The 26,658-nt window shown below is 39.8% G+C and overlaps 1 protein-coding gene across 2 annotated transcripts in view; it reads left to right on the forward strand.

Moving 5' to 3' along the window:
* Window positions 1-389: 389 nt before the first annotated feature.
* Window positions 390-26,658, forward strand: part of DNAH11 (dynein axonemal heavy chain 11) — a 356,336-nt gene continuing 330,067 nt past the window's right edge. Inside the window, exons 1-6 of one of the 2 annotated variants that reach the window (XM_042967928.1) lie at window positions 390-956; window positions 2,468-2,611; window positions 18,414-18,610; window positions 19,211-19,409; window positions 20,146-20,245; window positions 23,629-23,840. In XM_042967928.1, coding sequence (XP_042823862.1) covers window positions 594-956; window positions 2,468-2,611; window positions 18,414-18,610; window positions 19,211-19,409; window positions 20,146-20,245; window positions 23,629-23,840 — 1,215 coding nt within the window. In that variant the 5' untranslated portion in view covers window positions 390-593. Of the gene's footprint in view, window positions 957-2,467; window positions 2,612-18,413; window positions 18,611-19,210; window positions 19,410-20,145; window positions 20,246-23,628; window positions 23,841-26,658 lie in introns of those variants that run through there. The other variant, XM_042967929.1, reaches the window with a different exon arrangement.

Raw genomic sequence — 26,658 nt, forward strand, 5'->3', positions numbered from 1 at the left:
CCACTTTGTGACTTGGTTCCCTTGCTCATAAGACAAACTGAGCAGTCGAAGCCCTGACTTTCTAGGGATTATATGAAATAAGGCTAAGGATTTAGCGCGGAGCTCGGCACAAGACAGCACTGCATAAACTATAGTAATCAGTGATGGGCTGTTACTCTCGCTCCCTGGGAACCCCACGGAACGTCCAGTAGGACAAGGTGTCGTTGGGCAGAAGAAGCCACCCACTCAGCGGCTGAGACACGAGGAGAACACGCCCTCCAGAGCCGCCCCAATGGGAGGAGCCCTGAGCCGGAAGGCCTCAGCCGGGCGCTGACCCCGCCCACAGCTGACTGGGGCGGGGACGCCGTCTCCCGGGAAACTGGACGCGCAGCTCCGCTTGGGTCGGAGCCTCAGCCGGTGGGACTAGCAGTGCGTGCCACGCCCGCAGCCAAGTAGCAGCAGGTGTGGGCCAGCGGCCACGCTGCTTGCAGTCGCCGGAGGGGGTGGGCGTCTGCCGCAGCGCGTGTGGGGAGAAGTGTCCTCGCCCACCCCAGGCTGGGCAGGGACGCGAGCGTGTGGAGCCGACCGACCCAGCATTCTCTTGGACGTGCGTGATGGCAGCCCGGGAGGTGTTCGGGTTTCCAGAAGAAGCAGCCCTTCGCCTAACTCCGGGCGCTAGCCTGGAGGTGGTCGGCATGAAGGAGCTGGAGGAGGAAGGGGTGGAGGAGGAGGAAGAAGAGGAAGAGGAGGAAGAGGCGGCGGCGGCCAGGAGAGCTCGGAGTTTCGCCCGAGACGCGCGGGTGCGCTTTCTCGGCGGCCGCCTGGAGCTGATGCTAGGGCTCTCAGCGGAGAAATGGAGCCAGCATTTGGAGAGCGAGGAAAACCGGCAGGTCCTGGGAGAGTTCCTGGAGAACCCCAGTCCCGCCTGCCTTGTCTTCAGCGTCGCCGCCGCGGGACCACTCGCAGTCGCCCGGGAGGTAAGGGGCGACAGGCTAAGGGACCCTGTCAGGCTGCCAGTACGGGGACAGGCCAGTCGCGTCCTTGGGTTCCCTTGGGGGCATGCACTTAGGCGCTTTAAGAAACTTTCTTTGGGAGCCCTTGCCTTGGAGTTTGCAAAATCACCCACGTGCGCCCACTCTCCAGTTAAGCAACTGTGGATTAGTTTTCTAGAAGGTTAGTTTGCCCAACCCAGATAAAGCAGGAAAAGCTACACTACACTTTTTCAACTGCTTAGGCTTTGGGAACAAGGTGGGTTCTCTGTGCCAGATAACTTCTGTTTTCAATCGCTCTTGGGCCAATCTGGGGTCCTGTCTTTAAAAAATGTTTTAGCAGAGCCTGAATAATTTTTCATATGCTAAGTCTGTCTGTCACATTTAATCCTAGGAAAAATACTTAGTCTTTAAAAAAGGAGTGCTCTGTCACTCCGCGCACACTTGGTGTTTACCAGCCCTGGAGGGAGAAGGGGGGCAGTCCTTTCTTTCCTTCCTTCCATCTTTTCTTTCTCCCTTCCTTCCTTTTTTTTTTTTTTTTTTTAGACTTTGTAGTTGGAGGTTAAGGTATCACTTATAAATACAGCATTTGTATTCAGCATTTATTTTTATTTTTATTTTTATTTATTTCAGAGAGAGCATGAGCAGGGTAGGGTCAGAGGGAGCGGGACAGAATCTTAAGCAGGTTCCACACTCAGCATGGAGCAGATGCGCGGTTGGATCTGCCACCCTGGGTTCATGACCTGAGCCAAAATCAAGTCTTTAGTGTTTACAGTGCCTCAGTGTAATGTGTTGTATGTGTGAAGTGTTTATCATCGCTGTGTGTCACTTTAATAGCTGGGAAATAGGATCCCAGAGAAAGAGTAACAGGAATTTGCCTTAGGGTTTTGAGATCTGAATTTTTTTGTTTTGCTCTTTTCCCAATTATAACTAATTAAAAATTTTGTCAAACAAGGAGATAGGATACTTAAGTCTAGGATTACTTAAGTTAAATAATCATCATATCTGAAGAAATAGCTCAGTACTTGTGGAAATGTTAAAATATCTTCATTCAACATTTTATTTTGAGGATAGATTTACAAAGTAACCTCTTGTGCCTGAACTTCCTTTCACTTTGGTTTATTTCCAAACAACAAAAAAAAGGTTATAAAAAGGAATGACCTTTCCTAAGATAGAAAAATGCTAAATTCTCCTTATATTTGTTTTTAATAAGGAGATGTTAGGGTATATAATGATCTTGGGTAATTGACAAGCCCCCTTAAAGGTGATATTTACATACCAATAATGCTATGGAATTAGCATTATAAAAGAACAAAACTATACAGTTTGCAGAAGGTAGGGCAAAGAGCAGTGGAACTACCTTATTTATAAAGGTAGGCAAGATGCCAGGTTTTATTCCTTTTTTAGCAATCTAGCTACAAGTTAGATAGAGCAAATCCTATGTGTTAATATGGAAACTACGCTGTGAACTTGGACTAATCATCTTGCTCTTGTTTCAGATCCCAAGAGATGGAAAACATAAACTTGTTTATATTGCCAAGAAGATTACTGAAAACATTGGAGTAAATGACTTTTCTCAAACGGTTTTATTTGGAGAGTTAACCGCCTCATCTTTCGGACATGTAACTACTTTCCTAGATGAGGTACTAGTCTGTCCTTAATATTTGAATCTTTAATTTATCTCTATGGCACTTGGAATTATTCAGAAAAACTCTGGTTAAAAAAAAAGAATGTAGAAGCCAATAATCTCTTTAGGTGGATGCAATGTGGTTAACTGTTTCTGAACGAGAGGATACTGATAATATTCAACAGATGGTAATCTGTAGGATTATCCTTTTTCTCTTTGTTTATAAATATGGGAAGTAAAAAGAAGCTTGAATAGGCTCTTGTAATTAGCTATAGGTTTTAAATTTCACGATGAATAGAGACAAACTTAGACTTTGGAAGCGTGTATCATAAGTTTTTCAGATTTCTGTTAGTTTCTGTGACCCTCAGGTCAGATAATGTGGAAAGATAATAGAAACGAATTTTTGAAGTGGTTGCGCTAAAATTCTTCTTTCTGTCCCCTTAAATCAGAGAAATGCTGTCTAAACCCAGGTTATTGATAGTTGTAATAAAAGTACCTTGGTGGGATTTTTTTAAAGTTTTTTTTTTTTTTTTAAATGGGATTTAATGTGGGATCCTGGGGATTTTATTAAAGTCAGGCTGCTCCAGTAGGTCTGGGGTGGGGCCAATCTTCTACAATATCTGATCTCATACGATTCTGTTTGTTGATGGTATGTCTTTGAGGAAAGACGTACCAAATGACCAGGTTCTGTAGGATTAGAGCAGAGATTCTCAAACTTTGCTGAACATTAGAATCACCTGGGGAACTATCTAACCTGCCTTTTTCTGGTCAACCTTAATACCAATTAAATCAGAATGGGGTGGGAGCCAGGTGGTTACAATGGTTAAAATCCCAATTCTAATGTGCCCCAAACTTTGAGAGCCCCTGGGTTAGATAGAAGTAAATCAGATCTCTTTAATCAGTGCATTTCTGCCAAGGCCAGTGCTTAAGGTAGGAATAATTCCCAGAATATTTATTACTAACGATTTGCCAGTCTCTCTGTTGCATGCCACTTCTACTTACTGAGTCTCTCTCGCTGTCTTTGGACTAGCCAGAGTCTCTCTCTAACTCCCAACTTCACCACCTTACCTCTGTTTCCCTCTCCTCCTGTTGAAATTACTCGGTTTTAGATGATTTCAGGGACACACCGATAGAGTTTTCTATCTTTACCTGGGACACTTTTTGGTCTGTAGCAGAAGCTCAAGAAATTTTTACCGAACTGAACCTGATGAAAGCATTTCACATGAAATGGGAATGACTCTTGGTCATTTGAAACTAGACTGCCATCAGCTGGGGCTTGGAAGGGCAAGGATGTACTCTCTGTTTGAATTCTTACATTACTGTCTGTCTGGCAACAGACAGAAGATACACAACTCTTGCAAGTTCCTCTGATCTTGGTGTGGATTTATCTCCATACCAGGGTCTGCATTCCACTCTGAGAAAGATGAAATGAAAGAGAGTAAGCTGTCCACAAGTACATTTATTGTACGTATAAGCCATCCAGAAGCTCAGAGTTTAAGTGGTTTAGAAGATTCATGTAATTATGCTTGAAGATCTGAGTATTGGGAACAAAAAAAATGAGATCACACTTAGGAAGTCACTTGGGTTTACTTTTGGACAAGACTTACATTCGGTATGAAGAAGGCCCTAAGGCCTGGCTATAGATGATTGGGTTGAAAACATTTTTATAAGGATTGCCTTTGTTTCGTATCCAGTGTAGCTCGCAAAATTGGCTGATTAACAGTGGCTTATGATGATGTGCTCTCTCTAGCCAAGATCTTTTTCCTGAATTTCAAACTTGGGGATCCATTTGTTTTCCTGAAATTCACACTTGCATTTTAATAAACATCCCAAACCTGTCCAAAGTTGAACTGACCTTCCCCAGCCTCCACTGCATTACTTGTGGTTATCTCCACAATAGTGGCATGAACGCCTTCCTTCCAGTTGCTCAAGCCAGAAAACTACTGAGACGGCCCTAACTCTTTTGTGTCACACGTTGTATCCGTTCTGGCAGGAAATCTTGCAAGTTCCTGCTGGTCGGAATGCAAACTGGTGTGGCCACTCTGGAAAACAATATGGAGGTTCCTCAAAAAATTAAAAATAGACCTACCCTATGACCCAGAAATTGCACTACTGGGTATTTATCCAAAGGCTATAGGTGTGCTGATTTGAAAGGGCACATGCTTCCCAATGTTTATAGCAGTGCTATTGACAATGGGCAAAGTATGGAAAGAGCCCAAATGTCCATCAACTGACAAATGGATAAAGAAGATGTGGCATATATATATATATATATATATATATATATATAATTTATATATGTACAATGGAATATTACTTGGTGATCAAAAAGAATGAAATGTTGCCATTTGCAACAACATGGATGCAACTAGAATGTATTATGCTAAACAAAAAAGTCAGAAAGATAAATATCATATGATTTAACTCATTTATGGAATTAAAGAAACAAAATAGTTGAACATAGGGGAAGGGAAGGAAAAATAAGAAAAAGAGGGGGGGGAAAACCATAAAAGTTTCTTAACTATAGAGAAACTGAGGGTTGCTAGAGGGGGTTGGGTAGGGTAATGTGCTAAATGGGTGATGGGCATTAAGGAAGGCATTTGTTGGGATGAACACTGTGTGTCATAGGTCAGTGAGGAATCACTAAATTCTCCTGAAACCAATACTACACAATATGTTAACTAACTTGGATTAAAATAATATTTAACAAAAGGAAATCATGCAAATTCTACCTTCAAAATACACTGAGAATCAGCCTCCATACTCCTCTCCTGCTACCACTCTGGTCTGGTTCACCATTGTCTCTCACCTGTGCTACTGCTTTCATCTCTCTCTCTCTCTCTTTTTTTTTTAATGTTATTATTTCATTTCATTTTGTTACATTATATAGGAATTAACATACAGTGTTATATTAGTTTCAGGTAGACAGTAGAGTGATTCGACAATTCGATACATCACACACAAATCCACACCAAGATCATGATGAATTCATGTTCATCATGAAAAGTGCACTCCTTAATCTCCATTGCCTATTTTACCCGTCCTCCTACCCACCTCCCTTCCTGTAACCATTAGTTTGTTCTCTGTAGTTAAGAGTCTGATTCTTGGTTCATCTCCCTCTCCTTTTTTTTTTTTTTTTCCTTCACTCATTTGATTTGTTTCTGAAATTTCACTTGAGTGACATATGGTATTTTTCTTTCTCTGACTTAATTTGTTTAGCATTATACTCTCTGGATCCATCCATGTCATTACAAGTGGCAAGATTTCATTCTTTTCTATGGAAAAATAATATTCCATTTTATGTATATACCAAATCTTCCTTATCCATTCATCTGTCAATGGGCTGCTTCCATAATTTGGCTGTTAATAATGCTGTCATAAACATAGGGGTACGTGTATGCCTTTTAATTAGTATTTTTGTAGTTATTGGGTGAATAGTAGCGTGATTACTGGATCATAGGGTAGTTCTATTTTTAATTTTTGAGCAGCCGCCATACCTTTTTCCAGAGTGGCTGCACCAGTTTGCATTCCCATGCTTTCATCTCTTAACTAATCTCTATGCTTTTGTGTGGTTTCCATCTAGAATGTATTCCCAACATAGCAGCTAAAGGGATTCTGTTGAAGCATGAGTCAGAACATGTAACTTCTCTGCTCCCATTTTACTCTGAATAAGGGCCCAAGTGCTTTTAGTAGTCTAGACTTTGCATGTTCTGTGTTCTCTGTGGATCACAGCTATCAGCCTTACCTAAAAACTTGGTAGAACTGTAGAATCTCAGGGTCGTCTTCAGAGCTACTGAGGCAGGATCATCATTGGTTCTTAGGCGTATTAAAGGATGCAATCCCTAGTCCAGAATCTGTGACCTGACCTCCCTGTGACCTCTTTAAACTCTTCTCACTTGCTAACTCGTGACCTCCTTGCTGCTCCTTAATTGTCTCAGGTGCACTGTTGCCCCTACTATTTCTTTACCTCCCCCAGAATTCACGCAGCTAACCCCTTAATGTCCTTCAAGTCTTTTTACTCATGTATCTTTTATTAAAGCCACCCTTGAGGAGCGTAGGGACTAGGGTCAGCAAATGAGGCACCCACTTCAAGAGCAAATTTATAGGGAGGCAAAGGGAGCAAAAACAAAACAAAACAAAAAAACCCTCAATATCAGGATGAAATTTTAACGCAGTATTTATTTTATTTTTTTAAATTGAGATGTACATAATATTTATATGAGTTCATGGTTTTTTATTTAATGCAATTTATTGTCAAATTGGTGAACATATAGTGCGTGAAGTGTGCTCTTGGTTTTTGGGGTAGATTCCCATGGTTCATTGCTTACGTATAGCACCCAGTGCTCATCCCAACAACTGCCCTCCTTTCAATGCAGTATTTAAAAAATAAATAAATAAAAATGAGGGGTGCCTGGGTTGCTAAGTTGGTTAAGTCTCAGACTTTGGCTCAGGTTATGATCTCACAGGTTCTAGCCCTGCATTGGGGTCTGTGCTGACAGCTCAGAGCCTGGAGCCTGCTTTGGATTTGGTGCCTGTCTCTCTCTCTTTTTCTGCCCCTCCCCACCCCCACACTGTCTCTCTCAAGAAATCGATAAACATTAATAAAAAATCAAAATGAAAAAGTCAACATTTAAATAAATAGTCGATCACTAACATTACTGTACTAGATCATATTGGAGCCTGAAGCAAAAATAAACCCGTAATACTGATGTTGCCTTTATTTAAAAATAGTGATAATTCATCATTTTTGTTGCATTAATTTTGATTTTAAAAATATCTTAAAAAATTATTTGTCTTGATTACTGAGTTTTTTGGTGCCTTTTAGATTCTATTTCCTGTGTGAATGCCTCACTTGCCTAACCCTAGTCCCAGCTTTGAATCTTTGTTTTGCTCCCTGTTGTGGCCCAAACACCCAAGACGTTGCCTGACACGTAGTAGGAGCTCCGGACTTGTTATATGAATGAAGGTCAATTAAGGGCTGATACCCTGTTGTTATAAGAGACCAAACACTGAAGCTTCAAGGTATTTCTTTAGAGAAGCATTTGGCATATGATCTCTCTTTCCATTTGGATTGTTTTGGACCGGTGAAGAGGACACTCGGGAAATTTTATGCTAATCTCATTTATTCATTTAATCACTGTTTATTGAAGACCTACTCGTTGCTAGTGACTGGCCACACCACATGGTAGTTAGTGATGTAGTTTGTGTCCTCAGAAGACATGTAGTCTGATGAGGGAGGCAGGTTGCTGAGCTTGCAGTAGGAGGACACAGGAGGCTCCTGGAGGAGTCTTCAGCATCATGGGGTGGGAGCCTCATGATGCTCCCCACACCTACAGGGCTGGCAGGGGCTGGGGACTCTGAAATAGGATGATCCTAGGTCTCAGTTTGCCTGGGGTATTTTTGGCTTAGAACTGTCAGAGATCAGTTAATGCCCGCTAAGGATTTTTAGTGTTTCTTTGTACTCTCTAAAGCCTCCGGAATTGTATGGTAAATTATGTGGTCCCCATAGTGTTGAAGGACAAGGAGGAGATATATAGGTGTAGGAGGAGGAAGGGCTTTCTGAGCAGAGGGAGAAGCACTACAAAGGCACAGAGGTGAGGAAATGCAGGTTCTTTTTTAAAAAAGGAGTAAATTAATGTAGCTGGATCGGGGAACCTGAGCTGGGAGGTAGTGAGAAACAAGGGTGGAGAGACCGATTAGAAAATAAACAGCCACATAACTTTTTCAGGTGGTTGCCAGCAAAGGCAATGACCAAACCCAAATTATGTGTTGATTGGAAGACGGCCGTGGCAGTGCATGTTCTGGGAAGGTTTTTTATCAGGGCTGGCTTGATTGGGAAGTTGTGCAGTCACATGGAATGTCAGTGACTTGCATTCCAAGCTAATCAACCTCCAACTCTCTGATTTATACATTAACAAAAGACACGACATGCAGAGGACTGCTGAATTGGTCATCCTGTTGAGTGAAGGAGAGACTGTTACTGAGGTAGTGAAGTGGTCTGTAAAGTACTGAGGGAGTTTTCTAGTGTTTGGCTTCTCAATGGGATGGAATAAAAAAGGGATGGACCAAGTATTTGAACTGCAGGTTGGGAATGTCATTTGTGCCTTCATGTTTAGTTTTTTCTCATTCAAATGATCTAATGTATTCTCACTTGCATTCATTATGAACCGTTTTTTGGAGTTTGACTCAGTGATTTATGGGAATTCATGCTGATGTGCTGGGGACTCCCAGACTTGTGTCTCCAGCCTGGACCTCTCTCCTAAACTTCAAGCTTAGGTATCCATCGTCTTGTGGACATAGCCATTTAGTGTGTAATGTCTCAAATCTGACATATCCAAAGCTGAACTCCCAATCTGCTCTTCAACATTCTTATGTGTTCCTGTGTACTCTTAGTTGTAGCTGTATTATATTTTATAATATTTAGCAAAAGTATTTAAAATGTCATGTAGTTATTTCTTTTTAAAAAAATTTTTTATGTTTATTTTTGTGGGAGAGAGAGAATGAATGAATGAGTGGGGGGAGGGGCAGAGAGAAGGAGAGAGAGAATCCCAAGCCGGCTCCGTGCTCTCAGTGTAGAACCTGATGTGTGGCTTCAACACACAAACTGAGATCATGACTTGAGTCTAAATTGAAAGTCAGACACTTAATTTTCTTTCTTTTCTTTCTTACCTTCTCATGTTACTTCTTTTTTTAATTAAAAAAATTTTTTTTAACATTTTGTTTGAATCCAAGTTATTTAACATATAGTAATGATTTCAGGAATAGAATTTAGTGATTTATCACTTACATATAACACCTCCTCCCAACAAGTGCCCTCCTTAAAGCCCATCACCCATTTAGCCCATCCCCCTACGCAACACCCTGCCAACAACCCTCAGTTTGTTCTCTGTATTTAAGAGTCTCTTGTGGTTTGTCTCCCTCTCTGTTTTTATCTTAGTTTTGCTTCCCTTCCTCTATGTTCATCTGTTTTGTTTCTTAAATTCCACATATGAGTAAAATCCTATGAAGTACGACTGACCTACTTCGTTTAGGGTAATACACTCTAGTTCCATCCACATTGTTGCAAATACTAACATTTCATTCTTTTTGATCACCGAGTAATATTCCATTGTATATGTGTGTGTGTGTGTGTGTGTGTGTGTATATATATCACATATTCTTTATTCATTCATCAGTCAATGGACATTTGGTATCTTTCCATACTTTGATTATTGTCGATAGTGCTACTATAAATGTTGGGGTGTATATGCCCCTTTAAAACAGCACTCTTGTATCCTTTGGATAAATACCTAGTAGTGCAATTGCTGGGTTATAGGGTAGTTCTATTTTTAATTTTTTGAGGAACCTCCATATTGTTTTCCGGACTGTCTGCACCAGTTTGCATTCCCACTAGCAGTGAAAAAGGTCCTCTTTCTCCACATCCTTGCCAACATCTGTGTCACTTGAGTTGTTAATTTTCGCCACTCTGACAGGTGTGAGTGGTACCTCATTGTGGTTTTGATTTGTATTTCTCTGATGATGAGTGATGCTGAGCACTTTTTCCTATGTCTGTTAGCCATCTGGATGTCTTTGGAAAAGTATCTATTCAAGTCTTTTGCCCATTTCTTCACTGGATTCTTTGTTTTTTGGGTGTTGGGTTTGATAAGTTCTTCATAGATTTTGGATACTAACCCTTTATCTGTTAGGTCATTTGCCGGTAACTTCTCCCATTCTGTCATTCGCCTTCTAGTTTTGCTGTTTTTTTACTTCACTGTGCAGAAGTTTTTTATCTTGATGAGGTCCCAATAGTTCATTTTTGCTTTTGTTTCCTTTGCCTTGGGAAACATGTCAAGTAAGAAGCTGCTGTGGCCAGCATCCAAGAGGTTGTTGCCTGTTCTCTCCTCCAGGATTTTGATGGTTTCCTTTCTTAAATCTAGGTCTTTCATCCATTTTGAGTTTATTTTTGTGGATGGTGTAAGAAAGTAGTCCAGGTTCATTCTTCTGCATGTCGCTGTCCAGTTTTCTGAGCACCATTTGCTGAGGAGACTGTCTTTATTCCACTGGATGCTCTTTCCTGCTTTGTCAAAGATGAGTTGGCCATACCTTTGTGGGTTCATTTCTGGCTTCTCTCTTCTGTTCCATTGATCTATGTGTCTGTTGTGCCAGTACCATACTGTCTTGATGATTACAGCTTTGTAATATAGCTTGAAGTCAAGAATTGTGATGCCTCAAGCTTTGGTCTTCTTTTTCAGGATTGCTTTGGCTATTTGGGGTCTTTTCTGGTTTTATACAGATTTTACAATTGTTTGTTCTAGCTCTGTGAAGAATGCTGGTGTTATTTTGATAGGTATTGTGTGGAATATGTAGATTGCTTTGGGTAGTACTGACATTTTAACAGTATTTGTTCTTCCCATCCATGAACATGGAATGTTCTTTTCCATTTCTTTGTGTCTTCTTTAGTTTCTACCATAAGTTTTCTATAGTTTTCAGTGTATAGATCTTTCACCTCTTTGGTTAGGTTTATTCCTAAGTATTTTATAGTTTTTGGTGCAGTTGTAAATGGGATTGATTCCCTGATTTCTCTTTCTGCTGTTTCATTATTGGTGTATAGAAATGCAACCAATTTCTGTACATTGATTTTATATCCTGCGACTTAGCTGAATTCATGGATCAGTTCTAACAGTTTTTTGGTGGAGTCTTTTGGGTTTGCCACAGAGAATATCATGTCATCTGCGAAGAGTGAAAATTTGACTTCCTCCTTGCCAATTTGGGTGCCTTTTGTTTCTTTGTGTTGTCTGATTGCTGAGGCTAGGACTTCCAACACTAGGTTGAATAACAGTGGTGAGAGTGGACATCCCTGTCTTCTTCCTGACCTTAGGGGGAAAGCTCTCAGTTTTTTTTTTCCCATTGAGATGATATTAGCTGTGGGTTTTTCATATATGGCCTTTATGATCTTGAGGTACATTCCTTCTCTGCCTACTTTCTTGAAGGTTTTTATCAAGAAAGGATGCTCTTTTTTGTCAAATACTTTCTCTGCATCTACTGAGAGGATCATGTGGTTCTTGTCCTTTCTGCTATTGATGTAATGTATCACATTGATTGATTTGCAGATATTTAACCTGCCCTGCATCCCAGGAGCAAATTCTACTTGATCATGGTGAATAATCCTTTTAATGTATTGTTGTGTCCAGTTGGCTAGTATCTTGTTGAGAATTTTTGCATCCATGTTCATCAGGAAAAGTGGTCTGTAGTTCTCTTTTTTTAGTGGGGTCTTTGCCTGGTTTTGGAATCATGGTAACACTGGCTTCATAGAATGAGTTTGGAAGTTTTCCCTCCATTTCTATTTTTTGGATCAGCTTCAAAAGAATTGGTGTTAACTCTTCTTTAAATGTTTGGTAGAATTCCCCTGGGAAGCCATCCAGCCCTGGATTCTTGTTGGGAGATTTTTGATCACTGATTCAATTTCTTTACTGGTTATGGGTCTGTTAAAATTTTCTATTTCTTCCTGTTTTAGTTTTGTAGTTTATATGTTTATAGAAATTTGTCCATTTCTTCCAGATTGCCCAATTTGTTGGCATATAATTGTTCATAATATTCTCTTATTGTTTGTATTTCTGCAGTGGTGGTTGTGATCTTTCCTGTTTTCATTCGTGATTTTATTTATTTGGGTCATTTTTCTTTTTGATCAGCCTGGCTAAGGGTTTATCAATTTTGTTTATTCTTTCAAAGACCCAGCTTCTGGGTTCATTGATCTGTTCTGTTTTCTTTGATTTCGACATCATTGATTTCTGCTCTAATCTTTATTATTTCCCTTCTTCTGCTGGTTTAGGGCTTTATTTGTTGTTTTTTTCCAGATCTTTTAGGTGTTAGATTAGGTTGTGTATTTGAAACCTTTCTCCTTCTTTAGGAAGGCCTGGATTGCTATATACTTCCCTCTTATGACCACCTTTGCTGTATCCCAGAGGTTTTGGACTGCCATGTTTTCATTTTCAATGGCTTCCTGTACTTTTAAAATTCCTCTTTAATTTCTTATTTAGCCCATTCATTCTTTAGTAAGATGTTCTTTAATCTCCAAGTATTCATCGTCTTTCCAAATTTTTTTCTTTTTGTGGTTCGTTTCAAGTTTTATAACATTGTGCTCTGAAAGTATGCATGATATGATCTCCATATTTTTGTACTGAGAGCCAATTTGTGATCCAGTATGTGATCTATTCTGGAGAATGTTCCATGTGCACTCAAGAATGTGTATTCTGCTGTTTTAGGATGAAATGTTCAGTATATATCTTTTAAGTCCATCTGATCCAGTGAGTCATTGAAAGCCATTGTTTCCTTGTTGACTTTCTGCTTATGTGGTCTGTCCTTTGGTGTAAGTGGGGTGTTAAAGTCCCCTACAATCACTGTATTGTTACCTATACATTTATTTATGTTTGTGATTAAATGATTTATATATTTGGGTTTTACCATGTTGGGGGCATAAATATTCACAACTGTTAACATCTTGGTGGATAGACCCCTTAATTATGATATAATGCTCTTCTTGATCTTTTGTAACAGCCTTTATTTTAAAATTTAGTTTGATAAAAGTATGGCTACTCCAGCTTTCTTTTGATAATCATTAGCAGGATAGATGGTTTTCCATTCCCTTACTTTCAATCTGCAGGTGTCTTTAGGTCTAAAATGAGTCTTTGTAAGCAGCATATAGATGGGTCTTCTTTTCTTATACATTCTGATATCCTGTGTCTTTTGACTGGAGCATTTAGTCCATTTAAATTTAGAGTGAGTACCAAAATATTTGAATTCAGTGCCATTGTGTTCCCTGTAGACTTGATGTTTCTGGTGTTCTCTGGTCCTTTCTAGCCTTTGTTGGTTTGGTCTTTGTTGTTTTATTTTGGTCTTTTCTCCACTCAGAGTCTCCCTTCAAATTTCTCACAGGGTTGGTTTAGTGGTCGTGAACTCCTTTAGTTTTTGTTTGGGAAACTCTTTATCTTTCCTTCTATTTTGGATGATAGCCTTGCTGGGTAAAGAATTCTTGGCTGCATATTTTTCCAATTCAGCACGTTGAATATATTCTGCCACTTCCTTCTGGCCTGCCAAGTTTCTGTGGATAGGTCTGCTGACAACCTCATCTGTCTTCCCTTAGAGGTTAGGACTTTGTTCCTTTGCTGATGTCATAATTATTTCCTTGTCTGTGTATTTTGTGAATTTGAGTATGATATGCCTTGGTCATGGTCATTTTTTGTTGAATCTAATGGGAGCTCTCATTGCTTCTTGGATTTTGACGTTTGTGTGCTTCCCCAGGTTAGGCAAGTATTCCACTATAATTTGCTCACATAAACTTTCTGCCCCTTCTCTCTCTCCATCTTCTGGACTCCTTTGATTGGGATTTTATTCCTTTTTAATGAGTCACTGAGTTCTCTAAGTCTTGTATCATGATCTTTTGCTTTTGTTTATGTCTTTTTTTTTTTTCTGCTTCATTATTCTCCATAATTTTATCTTCTGTATCACTGATTCTCTCCTTTGCTTCATCCATCCCTTGCTGTAGTGGCATACATTTGAGATTGCATCTCTGGTATAGCATTTTTTTAATTTCGGCCTGACTAGATTGTATTTCTTTTATCTCCACAGAAAAGGATTCTCTGGTGTCTTCTATGCTTTTTTGAATCCCAGATATTATTCTTATTATTGTGGTTCTAAATTCTAGTTCACATATCTTACTTATATCTGTGTTAAGTCCCTGGCTGTCATTTCTTCCTGTTCTTTCTTTTGGGGTGAATTCCTCCATTTTGTTATTTTGGATGAAGGGAAAAATTAATAAAATGAAAAATAAAAATTAAAGAATTAAAAACAAAAAAAAAAGGAAGCTAGATCCTAGGTCTGTTTTGGTTTGCCTGTTGAAAGAAACTTCATAGAATGTAGAAAAGGAAAGGAAAGAAAAAAAAAGGTAAGAAAAAACTTACAAAATAAAAAAAAATGTATAATAAGAGAAAGAAAATGAAATAGAGTAATATATTTAAAAAAATTAAAAATGAAGTAAAAAAATAAGTTTTCTTCTTTCTGTATTCAAGAAAGAGAAAGAAAAGAAGAAAAAAGAAAACAATTTAAACCCAAACAGAAGCAAAGAAAATGAACAAATAAATGAACCTTTAGCAAACAGAATGAAAGCTGAATGAATTTACATCCACTTTCCCTTAGAACTGAAACTATGAAGCGTTCTATAGTCCGTATACTGAACAGGTGGAGTGACTTGTGCTAGTCTTCTGCAGAATGTGCTTGGAGGGCACAGTTGGGTGGTGCTTGGTATAAACCTCTGTTCTCCATCAGGGTCGCAGCATAGCTGACTGGGGTGGATCCGTGTGCATCCTCACATGTGCGTGTGCAGGGGAAGTGGAAATGGCCTTACCCAGCTCCCTAGTCTCTGGTGCAAGAATTTGTATACTCTCACCAACCTGTGATTAAGTACCCCTCCTTGATCTCAGGCCTCTGTCCATTCCCTGCCTCTACCCTGTCCATGTCCAAGCTGTCCACCTGCCAGGCAGCACCCCCCTCCAGAGTTTTATCTCAGATGAGGTTGTGTTTCAAAACCCCACACTTCAGAGACCCCTGCTGCTTGGACCTATGCCAGTTCTCTGGGGGGAGGGGTTCGCTGATCAATGACTAGGGTCAGCTTGCCCCAGAAAAGGTTCGTGTGATCTCACAGGGGCAGAGGTTCAGAGATTATGGCAAATCACTACACACAGCTGGTGCCAGGTTTCATTGCACTCTGGCGTCTTTGTCTCAATACCAGCAAACATGACTGCTCTCCAGGGTGTGCTGGGACCTTTGCCTGTGGGGAGGCTGTATGGCCTCTACCAAATCCACTCCAAGCAGGGAAACTGCTTCTCCCCAGGTGGTGCACAGACTCCTCAGACCCGGCTGCCTGCTTCTGGGGATTTGTTTTACTTCATTACCAGAGTACCACCAGGGACTGAACTTTGGAACGTCAGACTCTGCACTCCACTATTTGTAGAATCCTGGTGGTATTGAAACCCTCTACTTTCTCCCCATCATTGGTTTGGGGAACAGATTTCCTGTTAAGTCCCTTGTGTTTTCACTCTTTCTCTCCAACTACTTTTGGGGGGAGTGCTTTTCTTGCATGATCCCGATGTACCACGCTCTCCTCTTCTTTTTCTCTGTCCTCTCTCTGTGAACATGGCTCCCTACCTTCCGTGGCTTTTCTCTTCTCCAGTTCACCTCTTTGCACTGTGTACCTGCCAGGGTCTACGGCTCAAGTTATGCAGATTGTTGCGTTAATCCTCAGATCAATTTCCTAGGTGTTCAAAATGGTTTGGTGCTGCTCTAGCTGCATTGCAGGGATGAGACAAGCTTAGGGTCTCCATGCTGCTCCACCATCTTAACTCCTCTGGCTAGTTATTTCTTTATGTATTATATTGGTCTAAATCTTTAAAGAAATAATAATTGTGAATTACTGTTATCCATTTGGCTTATCAAGCTAAAGTGGAAGTGTGATTTGGTTCTTATAGTTAGTGTCTAGGTCCCATCCTTGGACATTGCAATTTAAGATGTCTGGGAGAGGCCTAGGCTCCCACATTTTGAAAGCATTGCCCTGGTAATAATAACTATTGACTTAAAAACCATTGTAAAAAGAAAATCCCTAGCTTAAAAAGGGATCAAAGAAAGAACATAGGTAAAGAAAACACAGCAGAGGCACCGTAGTTCATTAATCTATAGTTACATGTTGTATATATACGTATTGAATATGTAAGCATATTTAAATTATTTTAGTGCTCAGAAAAAGTTTGGAATTTTTCTTCTAAACCGCAAAAAGTAGGAAAACATTTCCCAACTGAGACAAAATAAAACCCCCAATTAATTGAATTACTTTGTGTATAGTTTAAGAAGATGTATTGTAATGAAAAAGCATATCCCAGGTCTATTTGTTTTGAATGATGTTTTTTTTTTTTCTTAATGTTTTTTTCTGAGAGAGAGTGCAAGTAGGGGGAGGGGCAGAGAGCGAGGGAGACTCAGAGCTTGCAGCCTGCTTTGGGGCACAGAGCCCATCGTGGGGCTCAAACCCATGGCCCATGAGATCATGACCTGAGCCAAAGTCAGATGCTTAACTGAGCCACCCAGGCACCTCTGTTTTAAATGACATTTACGGAAACACGCTCGCGCTTTGACTAATTGCTCTGCAAAGCATGTGGCTCACAATTTCACAGTTTTATCTACAGCTTGTGACAGAAATATTCAAATTTAAAAGTAGTTGGCTTTGCCACAGAATCATAGAGTGAAAGTTTGAAACCATAACTGGTAAGTTAGATATGCCAAATAACCAGAATTTTCCTCGCGCCTATTATTTAGAAATAGTTGCTGATACTGGAGATTTGGTCTAGAGAGTTTTCTAGTGGGTCAGTGAATGTTATGCCCAATAAACTTCAAGTCTACAGTCTGATTTCTAAAGCTTTTCATGAACTACCCTGCCTTTCTCAAAGTTAATCCCAGAGTGGCAGATTTCCAGAAGCACTATACTTTTGGAGCCCTGAATGATTTTGTTGGTGTTGAGTTTTCTGGAGTGCCTGCTCTGCAATTTCATCTTCAACGTTTTGTTTATGTATTTTTAAGTTTGTTTATTTATTTTGAGAGAAAGCAGTTAAACGTGTGTGGGGGTGAGGGACGGAGAGAGGGAGAGTGAGAATCTCAAGCAGGCTCCACGCTGTCAGCACAGAGCCTGATGTGGGGCTGGATCCCACAAATTGTGAGATCATGACCTGAGCTGAAATCAAGAGTCGGCCGCTTAACTGACTCCACCCAGAAGGCCCTCATCTTCACCATTTTAATCAAGTAGCACCTTTTGTGGCAGGTCTTCCCTAACACCTGTCCCTTCCAGAGCCAGGTGTATATCCTGTGTCTCCACATTACATCCTGAACATGCCTCCAATCACGGTAGTTCTTGTAGCAAAGGAGCTAACCCATGAGATTATCCCCAGCAAAGACTGTTTCTTATTTTTCTGTTTTCCTAGCTTGACTTGTAGTCAGCGCTAAGCAGGAAAATGTAATAATACACTTTGGAAAGATTAGTTTCAACACAGAAAACAAAAGTAATTGTATTGTCAAAGTAGACAAAAGGTGGAGTAATTGTTTTCTGAGCATTTCAGCTAATGGAAATTTTGTAGTGTAATGCTGGTACACCAGGCAGACGATCAGAAAAAATGAAAAGTGTTTACAATAGTAGCTACTAGAAAGGAGTGGGAAAACAAGAAGAGGCTACTAACTTCATTCACTCAACTCATTCTTATTAACGTCTGCCAGGCCCTGGGGATACAAAGATAATTCTTGAGGGTTTTCACATACACGGTGTCACACACATGATCCTCCCAACTCAGTGGGAGAGGGAGTTCCAAATAAGGTCCATCTGATTAATAAACATCTTTTTGACCATCAACCGGCATGCCACCCAGGGCTCGAGAAGATTACTTTTGCTTCCATGTGATTCGTAAAATTTTTTTTCATTCATGTACCTGCCAGTGTGCTCAGTTTGCATTAGGAAAGTAGTTTGCTTACTTGACATGGTTGTGTTTGTTTTATGCCATGTTTGAGTCATTGGGAACTTCCACAAATGTTTGATAAATAAGTAAATGAGTGAACAAGCAGTATAGTATTTGCACTTTGCAAGTATTTGCCTAATTGATGATGTCTAAATGGAATACTGATTTTTGTCCTCTCTTTGTAAATTTGATATTTAAGAAATTGAGTGGTTTTGTGGCTGATTTTGTATGACAAGGAAATCTTTGAAGGAGTACACTGTCTGTAAATTAACTTCTTTTGGAAATGTTTCTCTTTAGATTTTAGTGCCCATTCTTTCTAATAGGAACAACCATAAATCCTGGTCCTGTTTTATTTCACAAGACATGGAACACCACGTAGAAGCCATGAAAAATAAAATGCATGTTTTTCGGGGCAAAATGTTGAGAAGAACTCTTCTACCAATTCCCACAATTGCAGGAAAAATTGACCTGGATCAGAAATACTCAGAGACCAAGTATGTAATGATATGGTATATATCGGATATTAAAGTGGAGAGCCTACATACCCAATTAACATAGAAGCTATTAGCACAAGAATTCTATCATTTTTTAAAAAAGGTTGTACAGAGCACCGTGTATATTATTTCCTTACTAAGTACACTTTTTAAAATTTTATTTTAGAGAGTGCAAGGAGGGGAGAGGGACAGAGGGAGAGAGAGAATTTTAAAGCGGGCTCCATCCCATCCACAACCCTGGGATCATGACCTGAGCTGAAATCAAGAGTCAGATGCTCAACCAACTGAGTCACCCACATGCCCCACGAAGTACATCTCCTAAAAGCAGACTGCAGAAAAAGCAGGCTATAACAATTGACATGATGTCAAGAGTATTTTTTTTTAATGTTTATTCATTTTTGAAAGACAGCACAAGCAGGGGTGGTGCGGAGAGAGAGGGGGAGACAGAATCCGAAGCAGGCTCCAGTCTCTGGGCTGTCAGCACTCAGGTCATATTTGGAAAACTAGTTTATGGATACACCAAATAGATCTTAAGATCCGAGTGCTATCTTTATTTAGGTGAAACAGTTGGTTTTTGAATTATTCTATTAATCATTTCAGTGCTTGTATGCTAGAATCAAATGAAAGGACAGTACTCCATGCAATTGAGTCAGTGATTATTAAATGGTCATATCAGATCCAAGAAATCGTAGAAAAAGATTCCGTGCAGCCTTTGCTGAATTGTCTTCAGTCGAATCCTCAAACTGAACTGGATTTCTGGATGATGAGGAGAGAAAATCTGTCATGCATTTATGATCAAGTAAGTAGATAGCCCTACAAATTGCTTACAAATTGAATTAGGAAAGTCAGTTGTAGAATTTGGTTTCTACAGCAATGACTTCCAGTACCTTCAGAGGCTTAAAATACTGTTTTTGAATGACTTAATAGTCTGTTCTCGTTTCTTGTTCCAAAGTTTTATATGATAGGCACTTTAGAAATGAATGCGGATTAAAAGTAAGTTTGCCATTTGGAGAATATTTTGACAGCATTTAATAATTGGAAACACTGTGGCATAGGAGAGAGTCGTTCCCCAGGGAAATGTCAAAGATGGTAAAATTTAGTTGATTGAACTGATGTAGGAAGGAGTCACGTCTTGCCGAGTGGAGAGATGTGGCTTTGGAAGAGCTAACTTTGGTTCCTCTGCTGTTTGCCTTACATGTTCCTTGATTTAATATCCTGCAAACTAAGATGTTCATTTGCATTTCATGTGTCTCTCAGATTCTCTGAAACACAGCAGGAGATTTTATGTGGGAAGTTTAATATTTTACACTTAAAGGGTTAATTGACACTCTGTGAATACTCAAGAGCTGTAAACATAAAGTAAAATTCAAGCTTAAGGAAAAATTGCTTTTAAAAATTATTTTCAACTTGAAGCCAGATGAGTCTTTTTTTTTGAATACTGTGGGTATTGTGCATGAGTAAAATATAAGTGTTTTATTACCAAATGTATCTATTTAGTCATTAATCTAGCTTGAATTAAATTTTCTTCAATTTAGCTTCAAGCTCCTATTGTCCTCAAAATGGCTAGGATCCTGCAAATCAAACAAAGCAGCTATTTGCCAACTTTGAAGGACATTTTTGTGGCTGTGAAAAATGGTAAGACTCTTGGTTTTTGGCCTGGCGTTGGTGTCCCTCATGATCTCATCCCACCCTGCCTGACCAGCCTCATCTGCCCTTCTACCATTAACATGTTCATGAAATGATTTCACTTGGCTCTTGTAATGATAAATTCATCCTCATCAGTACTTTATTCTCTAGTTCTATTAAACTGTTTTTAGGGTATATTGTAGGTACTTACCAAATTGCCTCTAGATTGAAGTTTTAATGGGAGTGTGTGTGTGTGTGTGTGTGTGTGTGTGTGTGTGTGTGTGTGTGTGTGTGTGTGTGTGTAGGGGAAAGACCTTTGCAGCAGGTAAATGAAAGTCCAACATGGCGGTTTCCTCGTCAACAGCTGGGCTACAGTTAGTCCACTTATTCTTGAGTAGAGTCTGAATGTGCTTGGCATCTGTTGCTTATCTAGCTCAAAAATGCTCAAAGTTATCATCGAAGTTTGGGTGAAGATTAAATGTACAGAGGAAGAGGGTTTGCTGAATTTTGAACAGGTCCATGCACACTGATAAAAACCAGAAATGATAAAAAGGTATTCAGTGAAAAGTCTCCTCGTCCCCTCACTATCTGGTTTCAGCTCCACCCAGGGGTCCCAGCCCCCTTTTTTTAAAATTTCTGTTCCTATTTCTTTAGGCCAATTCAAGTAAGTAGGCATAAACACGATACTGAGGTTTTCAGTGATGAAACTGTAAGATAATTGGACGAATAGCTTTTTTGGTTTCTAACGTTAGAAAATTACTTTTTAATTTCTTCCTGTTAGAACTTTTGTAAGGTTAGGAAATACCTAAAATATACTTTGAAAATGTTTGGTTATTTCTTCAGGTTTTTGTTTTTTGTTTTTTTGTTTTGTTTTGTTTTTTTTATCACATGGAAGCAAGAGTAATCTTCTCAAGCCCTGGGTGGCATGCGGGTTGATTCAAGTTTGATGGTCAAAAAGATGTTTATTAATCAGATGGACCTTTTTTGGAACTCCCTCTCCCATTGAGTTGGAAGCATCATGTGTGTGACACCATGTATGTGAAAACCCTCAAGAATTATCTTTGTATTCCCAGGGCCTGGCAGACGTTAATAAGAATGAGTTGAGTGAATGAAGTTAGTAGCCTCTTCTTGTTTTCCCACTCCTTTCTAGTAGCTACTATTGTAAACACTTTTCATTTTTTCTGATCGTCTGCCTGGTGTACCAGCATTACACTACAAAATTTCCATTAGCTGAAATGCTCAGAAAACAACTACTCCATCTTTTGTCTATTTTGACGATACAGTCTCTTTTGTTTCTAACTTGTCCAACATCCATTCAGTTCATCTTAAATTAGCTGAGCCTCTGGTTTTCCTCAGCCAAACTGGCATATTAACACCTTCCTTGCAGAATTGTTTTGAGGATTAGAGCAGTATTTCTCAACCTTGTCAGTGTTTATCGCCATTGACATTTTGGGTTCGATAATTGTTTGTCGTGGGAAGCTGTGCGTTCCTGTGTGTTTAGCAGCATCCCTGGCCTCCACCCACCTCCCCCTGGTGCAGCTGTGACAATTAAAAATGTCTCCAGATATTGCCAAATGACCCCTGGGGGCAAAACCTTTCCTGGCTGAGAACCCTTGAATTGAGGATAAAATATACAGGATACAAAGTACTAGGTGCACAGTAAGTATGTTCTCAGTAAGTAGAGGCTGCTCGAATTTTTTTCTGTATTAGTAGAAGATGAACATTTTCTGTGGATAAAGCATCTACAGGAACAGATCACAGGGGTACTCAGGGCCTTATGAGCGCATGGGCTGGAGATTCAGACACAAACACTCTGAGTAGAACAAGTGGCTCAAAGCCATTGTCAGAGGTGGACAGCCCCCTCCCAAGGACATACTTGAGGCCTTTTAAAATCACCACTTGAGCTTGCCACATTTTAAAGGCACTTAGCCGTTAGATGCAATAATTTAATTTTGAAATTAACATGGGTAACAACATACTATTTTGAAAACATGAGCGGAACCAGTGAAGAAAAGAGTTCCTGGATGCTCTCTTCCTAGGTCTTTATCATTAGGGCAGATAAATTGGTTATATGTTAAGGGGAGTAATATAGGTGGGTGTATTCCTAATTCTCACAGTCAGAAAAAGTTGGCAGGGTTATTTGTTTGTCACCTTGGCCTGGACAGGAGTGTTTTGAGAGAACACCAGGAAATAAGAATTTACTGCCTTCCCTACCGTCATAAGTAAAGCCTGTTTTCAGTTAATCAAAGTTGTTTGTAGTCTCAGGAACAAAATGCAGTCTGATGGAGATCCATTTATGGCACATTAAGCTGACTAATTTTTTTTTTAAGCTCTACACCCACCATGGGTCTTGAACTCAGGATTCTGAGATTGATTTGCATGCTCTCCGAATGAGCCAGCCAGGAGCCCCTAAAATGACTAATTTTAATCAAGAGAAGATTTAGATTAGATTAGACAGTAATTGATAATATTTCTCTCCGTATGTGTGTGTGTGTATGTATGTGTGTGTTTATTTATTTATATAGTACTTTTGAGAAATATTCCTTAGCCCTGCTTAACAGTTTTTAGATCTCCATTTTAAAGTGTAGAGTTGAATGACATTTAGTGCATTCACAGTGTTGTACAAACTTCACCTCCCTCTAGTTCCAAAGTATTTTTTTTATTAAAAAATTTTTTTAATGTTTATTTTTTGAGAGAGAGGAAAGAGAGAGCCTGTGAGCAGGGGAGGGGCAGAGAGAGAGGGACACACAGAATCCGAAGCAGGCTCCAGGCTCTGAGTTGTCAGCACAGAGCCTGACGTGGGGCTCAAATTCACCGACCATGAGATCATGACCTGAGCTGAAGTCGTATGCTCAACCTACTGAGCCACCCAGGTGCCCCCCCCCCCAAATATTTTTATCACCCATACTTAACAATTTTAGTTGCTATATTTTGAATAAAATGTCCCAGTCATTGCCTGAGTTACTCTCGCAGAACACTGGGATGAGACAATTAAATTGTGTGGGGACGTACTAAGTGGTAATTAACATTGTAGTGATGAGGCTTGTAACGTAAACCATAAAGTGACAGCAACTTTGGAGGCATGTTTTATGCCTGCAGTTTCATGGACTTGAGTAAATTTCTTTAGGTCAAAAGGTATTTTCCCACCGAGTATTGTGTTACTATTTACTTGAGCTGTGCAGGTATCTGCACCAGGGCTGTCCTGAGTGGCTGCTATACACGGACCATGTATGGGGCCTTCCAAACCCATAGTAGGTCATCTGTAGGATAATCAATATAAAACAGAGAGGATCACATTTAAGTACAGCTCTGTTGTTTTGCTTTGTTTTCTTGTGAAGTGAAATTAGGAAAAAGACCACCCTCACATTCATGGTGATTTTCTTTCCTTTTAGCTCTCCTAGAAGCCCAGGATGTGGAGCTATTCCTGAGACCTCTGAGAAGACATGTTCAGTGTCTGCAGGAGACAGAATTTCCACAAATCCGTGTGCTCATTGCCCCATTATTTCATACCATCTGTCTGATCTGGAGTCATTCCAAGTTTTATAATACTCCTGCTCGGATTATAGTTTTATTGCAAGAGTTTTGCAATCTCTTCATTGACCAGGTGTGTAGTACTAAAAAATAGGAAGAAGAGGAATCATTGCCATGTGGTGGGTTTTATTAAGCCAGTGAAAAAAAATAGTCTAGAGTCAGAACACCATTTTCCTTTCGTTTTTCAGAAAAGACTTTTATGGTAGCAAAGGTTAGGTGACTTTCTATTCTAAATGGCAAAGAAGCTCTGGAAATCAGGTGCATTCAAAGGACAGTTTGTCATTGGATTTAATACCCTACCTTTGTTCAAGGAGAGTTATGGTGTCTTCTAAGAAAAGACAGATAGGCATAGTGCTTTCTTACAGCTTTCCCTTTGGTTTCCACAGGAACACTGATACACTTTTGGAAAATAAAGTAAGTTAAGAAAATCTGGCTGAAAAAACAGTAGTGAAGTTGTATTAAAAGTATTGATTCATTATTGATGTTAAAAAATCCTTGCTTATAATTTTCTACTCTTCACTTGCAATATGTTTTTTTTTTTTAATTTTTTTATTTTAAAGAAAGGGCAGTGAGCAGGGGAGAGGAGCAGAGGGAGAGAGAGGGAATATTAAGCAGGCTCCATGCTCAACATGGAGCCTGATGTGGGGCTCCATCCCACAGGCCTGGGATCATGACTTGAGCCGAAATCAAGAGTCAGACACTCAACTGACTGAGCCACCCAGGCGCCCCACTTGTAAAAGGTTTTTTTTAAAAAATTAGACTTTCTGTGAACTTTCATTCTTTGTGGGTCCATAAAATCAGAATATTACATAATTTAAGAGCTGAAAGATACTTGGAGGGTACGTAATCCAGTGGTTCTCGGTTGGGGTGTGTCTTAGTCTGCTTGAGCGGACATAACAAAATACCACAGACTGGGTGGGTTTCTTTTTCAGAAACTGTTTTCTCATAATTTTGGAAACTGGGGGGCTCAGATCAAGGTACCATTATGATTATGTTCTGGTAAGAGGTATTTTTTTCCTGCCTTAAAACTTTTCTCTCTGTCCTCACATGGTGGAGAAAGAAAAAGCTCTCTTCTTCTGTTCTTACAAAGTCACAGTCTTGTCAGATTTGGATCTTGCTCTTATGACTTCATCGAACTTTAATAACCTCCTTAAGGCCTATTTCTAGATGGTCACGTTGGTGGTTAGGGCTTCATCCTAAGAATTTGAGTGAAGACAATTCATACCATAGCAAGCTCGATAGCAGGTTGTCTAGCTGAACCACTAAGGAGTTTTTGTAAAACAAATGTCAGAGAATCAGAATCTGTATATATAGCTTAGATTTTGAGATGTTAAGAATGCTTTCCATGAAAAGCGGATTGCCTTCAGCTGCAACTGACAAACTGAAGCAAAATAAAAAAAAGTATGAATTCACGTGAACTGGAAAGTCTAAGAATGTAGTAGTTTTTGGAATAGCTTGTTTCAGAGGTCTCAGATAATAATTTCAAAGCTCCCTGCCATCCTTCATTTTGGTCCTTGTGTTTGCCTTTATTTTCATCACATGTTAAGTATGGTGGCTTTTAATAGTTCCAGAAGTGTATCCTTCTAGTAGAGGAACTTCCCTAAAAAGAGGCTCTCTTTCTTTATTAATTCTGGTCCAGTGCATTCTAATTCTAATGGATTCTAATTGCTGGAGCAATCATTGTGGCAGGGGAGATAGGATACTTGGGAAAGTTCTGCATCACTTATCCAGAGGAGGATGGACACCTGTGATTGACCTAAATCCTTGATCTAGTCTAATGCCTCCTAGCCGTGTTGATGTTATGACTTGCATAGAAAATGAAAATACTATAGTACTTGGGTGGCTCAGTCAGTTAATTGTCCAACTCTTGGTTTTGGCTCAGGTCACGATTTCACGGTTCATGAGTTTGAGCCCTATATCTGGCTCCACTCTGACAGTGAGGAGCCTGCTTTGAATTCTCTCTCTCCCTCTCTCTCTGCCCCTCCTCCACTTGCATGCGCACTCTCTCATGCATGTGTGTGTGCTCGCTCGCTCTCAAATAAATTAAAAAAAAAAAAAAAAACTTCCCTACAGAGTGGGATAAGTTGGGAGGGCATTTGGAACCCTTAAAGTGTACTCATAGACAAGGCAAACAGCTTGCAGTTCCCGCTGCCCCAGGTCCCAGAACCTTGCTGTTTTAACCAGTAAAGAGAACAGTGTTGTAGGATAAACAACAGTGGTTTGGGAACTGTATTCCAATCCAGTACCTGATATATTTTTTTTTTTTCAGATGAATTACCTGAGACGTGAAAAATCACATCATTTGCTGAATTTCCCTGACAATTTAGGGGGAAATCCAGATTAGAAAACAGGTCTCCTAACTTGTAGTCCAGAGTATCTAGAGTATGAAATTGAGTTAGGTGTGTGCGTGTGTGTGTGTGTCTGCTTTTAAAGAGGTGGAGTTTATGGAAAAGGACTTTGTACTCAGACCAACCTGGATGCAATTCTAATTGAAACACTGGTGGAGTTAAATAACTTCTTCAAACTTTAAAAATCTATGAGGATGCTGCTTCACTGGGCTGTTGTGAGCATCAGGAGATGACCTAAGTGGGATGCCCAGTGTGGCATTTAATAGAGGCTCAGTCAAAGCTGTTTCTAAGCTATTGACCCACAAATTAGTTGCAACTATTAATAAGAGATAGCTTGTTATATCTTATCCTCTCTTCTGGCTTCGTTCTATTTCTTTGCTGTTAGGCAAGTGTGCTGGATCCTAATGGCTTTGGATCTCCATATTAAAGACCATGATCCCTACTGAAGAGTGAACAACTATACCCACAACTGCTATACACCTTTTAAAGGATCTTCATTCTCATTTTGAGAACTGTTAAAGCTTTTACTCCAAAACCCTGCTA

The sequence above is a fragment of the Panthera tigris genome, chromosome A2, assembly GCF_018350195.1.
Source record: "Panthera tigris isolate Pti1 chromosome A2, P.tigris_Pti1_mat1.1, whole genome shotgun sequence".
NCBI classification, from domain to species: Eukaryota; Metazoa; Chordata; class Mammalia; order Carnivora; family Felidae; genus Panthera; species Panthera tigris.